Source organism: Oryzias melastigma, unplaced genomic scaffold, assembly GCF_002922805.2.
Source record: "Oryzias melastigma strain HK-1 unplaced genomic scaffold, ASM292280v2 sc00246, whole genome shotgun sequence".
Taxonomy (NCBI): Eukaryota; Metazoa; Chordata; class Actinopteri; order Beloniformes; family Adrianichthyidae; genus Oryzias; species Oryzias melastigma.
The window spans coordinates 181,009-184,272 of record NW_023416888.1 but is presented as its reverse complement, the minus strand read 5'-3'; the positions used below and the strand labels follow the sequence as shown (position 1 = coordinate 184,272).

The window sequence follows — 3,264 nt, the reverse complement described above, 5'->3', positions numbered from 1 at the left end:
AAAAACAGCCGTCCTCAGTATCCACATATCTATTTTTAACGTTTTGATTTTATTTAAGGCTTCTTCTATTTCAAATGCTATCTGTGGCTTCTCTAAAAGAGGTTTGCCATTCCCAATCTTTCCATAAAGCTATCACATTTTCTTGTCAAATGATGGCTGAACTTTTAGGTGTAAACAAACATCTTGACATGATATAAGTTTTATTTAAGATAATGTGGAAACAAAGTAAAAAAAAATGCATTTACCCTAAAAATCGGTGCAGTAATATCAAACTTAAAACACGTGCGGGTAATGCTGCACGAATAACACGACTTTACATCTTTTTTTTTGTGCTGGTTGCACGTCCTTACATCCGTCAGCCTTACTTATTTACGCTTTTCTGATTGATATTAAATATCATCAATCAATATCAGTGATAGTGTTGCTTTAAGGGCAGAGGGGACTGTTCCAGTCTGGAGGGAAGACTGGATGATGCTGGTGATAAGAGGGGACAGTGAATGGAGAGTAGCCTTGACAAGGGGAGTGGGAAATGGGTCCTGTTGACATGTTGCGGTTTTAGATTTCTGGATGAGTTTGGAGATTTGGCTGATTGAGGGTAGCTCAAATACTGAAAATGAAAAGTGCGGAGGTAATGAAAATAGCAGGGGAAGGTTAGGACCAGCAGTGGGTACGAGCTGCTGGTGAATGAGCTCTATCTTGGAGGTGAAAAAGGATGCAAGGTGTTGCAGAATTCCGAGGAGTAGAGGTGAGGAGGGAGTGAATTTGGAGGTTCTGTAATCTTGGAGAGTACTGAGAAGAGGACCTCGGAGTTTCCTTCACTTGAGTTTATTAAGCTGGAGAAATATGTTGATTTGGCGATGGTGATGGGGTCCTTGTAGTGGAGAAGGTGGCTGGAGTACATTTCTTTATAGATGGAGAGTCCGGTTTTCCCATATAGTCTTTCCAGCTGGCGGCCTTTTTGATTTTAATTTCCTGAGGGAGGCAGTGAACCAAGGGGCAGTAACATTAAAAAAGACAGTTCTTATTTTAAGAGGGGCGTGGATGTCCAATAAAAAAATGGATAAGAAACAACTTGTAAAAATCTACCATCATGAAAAAAAAAGAAAAAACATATTTTGTTATTATTGCATTGAAGTTCTGTTCAGGTAAGTTCTGTGGAGAAACTTGTATAACTTTGCCCGGTACCACTCTCCATATTTTTGGTTTGTTTGTTTTTTAGTTGAACATAACAAAGATAACCCACTCTAAAAATTGAAGACCCAGTATACAGTATGCTACATGACCCAACAGTCAATCATAAATCTAAGCCACACCTCTGCCGCACAGTCTGGCTCCACAGACTCAGTTTTTATGAGATAACAGAGCAGCTTTCACATCCTCTCTAGGATCTCAGTTAGCCCCACCCACACGATGTGAGCTGGGGCCGCCCGCTGTGTTTGATTGGTGAATGTGACAGTTAAAGTAATGAAGTGATGTGCCCGCTCTGGACCATGAAATCTTTCATTAAACTAGGAAATCATAAATGTGTCTTAAATCATTTAAATTTGAATTCTGAATTAAATATTGACACATTTAATGACACTTCTATATATTTAATGCCAATTTTAAATAATTCATGACACATTTATTTCATGATTTCATATTGAATATTTCTTAAATTGAAATTTATTTCAATGTTTCTCTTTTAGCCCATACTGGACCATGAAATAATGAAATATGTTATGAAATATTTAAATGTGCTTTTTAATGGCTATTTTAAATTTTTAAAGCTATGTATATTTAAACATTTATTTATAAATTACCATTTTTATTTTATTTAATGCCAATTTTAAATAATTAATTACACATTTATTTAATAATTGAAATGTGTATATATTTATTTCATTAAGTCCCATTTAGTCCTCCATAGTGTTCCACATGATAAAACTTATACAGATATACTTAGACAAATTATAAAGACTAAACATCACAGAAAACCAAATTTTCTCTTTTTTTTATCAGAAATCATTTAGTTATGTTTCAAATATTGGAAACCTTTTTTTTAACCTTTATTTAACCTGAGAACTCCTATTGAGATTAAAAATCTCTTTTTCAAAGGAGCGCTTAAACTTTGAACTTCTGTTCACAATAGGTGGAAAAACTGGACAAAAATATAAATGCATATATTTTTATGTTTTTATTTTCCATTGTTAACATTTGAACTTTGAAGGAAGAATTTGAGATTCTGTTCAAACGTTGACATTTATACATGGGTCGAGTCATCGGCTGCAGATAAACTTAAGGACTTTTTACTCAATAACAGATTTTTATCATCTTAAATATAGAGATGATCCACGTTGTCTTGGAGTGAACATTCATCATGATGCAGCACAGCTTTGTCCTGCAGCTTCTACCAGTGAAACGGTTACTGGATCTCTCGGACATGTCCGGTTTCCTTTCCTTTTTTCAAGATCTAAAAAATAAAAAATGGAGGACTAAGTTGTCTTTAACACTTTTAATTTGTTTTCTGAAGTTTTCTTCAGCAAAAGTTCAATAATTACCTGTGTATTTTTTTCAGTGCTTTGGGGCTCGGCTGATTCTACTGATCTTTCTTGTTTTGCAGAGATTTCCTCTAGGGGGCGACGATGAGGTGATGAGTTCTACTCTGCAGCAGTTTGCCAAAGTCATTGATGAGGTGAGAAGGAATATAAACGGCACAGAGGAGTTTGAAATGTTTGTTTTGAGACGTGGATGTTCTGTGCAGATCCATCTCAAATCCCGCACCTCCTCTCTCCATCTGTCCCTCTCTTTAGCTGAGCTCCTGTCATGCAGTCTTGTCAACTCAGCTTGCTGATGCCATGATGTTTCCCATCACTCAGTTTAAGGAGCGAGACCTTAAAGGTAGAAAACTCAACTTCTCCACACTCTGTCCAGCAAATTTAGAAACTATTTCTGTGATGAGAAAATCATCTTAGAGTGCTTTGTACACAAACATAAGGAGCTCTTGTTCTTTTTCATGAAACAAACTCGGATCAAAGAAGAACATCAAAAAGAGCTCCTGGTCCTCTGACCATAACTGACTAGAACGGGGGTCGGCAACCTGCGGCTCCGGAGCCGCATGCGGCTCTTTAAGCACTGCCTAGTGGCTCATTGGCGCTTTTTCAAAAATGTTTCAAAAAGAAAAATAAAATGTTGGAGGGAAATATATTTTTGTTTTAATACGGTTTCTGTAGGAGGACAAACATGACACAAACATCCTTTACGTTTTCCAGTTGTTGTGAGATG

At 36.6% G+C, this 3,264-nt stretch overlaps 1 protein-coding gene across 1 annotated transcript in view; it reads left to right on the top strand.

Annotated features, from left to right (window-relative positions):
• Positions 1-2,602: 2,602 nt before the first annotated feature.
• The window catches only part of appl1 (adaptor protein, phosphotyrosine interaction, PH domain and leucine zipper containing 1), a gene marked incomplete at its 5' end in the record, with an annotated part of 21,061 nt that continues 20,399 nt past the window's right edge, over positions 2,603-3,264 (top strand). The window contains 2 exon segments of the mRNA XM_024263660.1: positions 2,603-2,674; positions 2,793-2,880. Of these exon segments, the coding sequence (XP_024119428.1) occupies positions 2,603-2,674; positions 2,793-2,880 (160 nt within the window).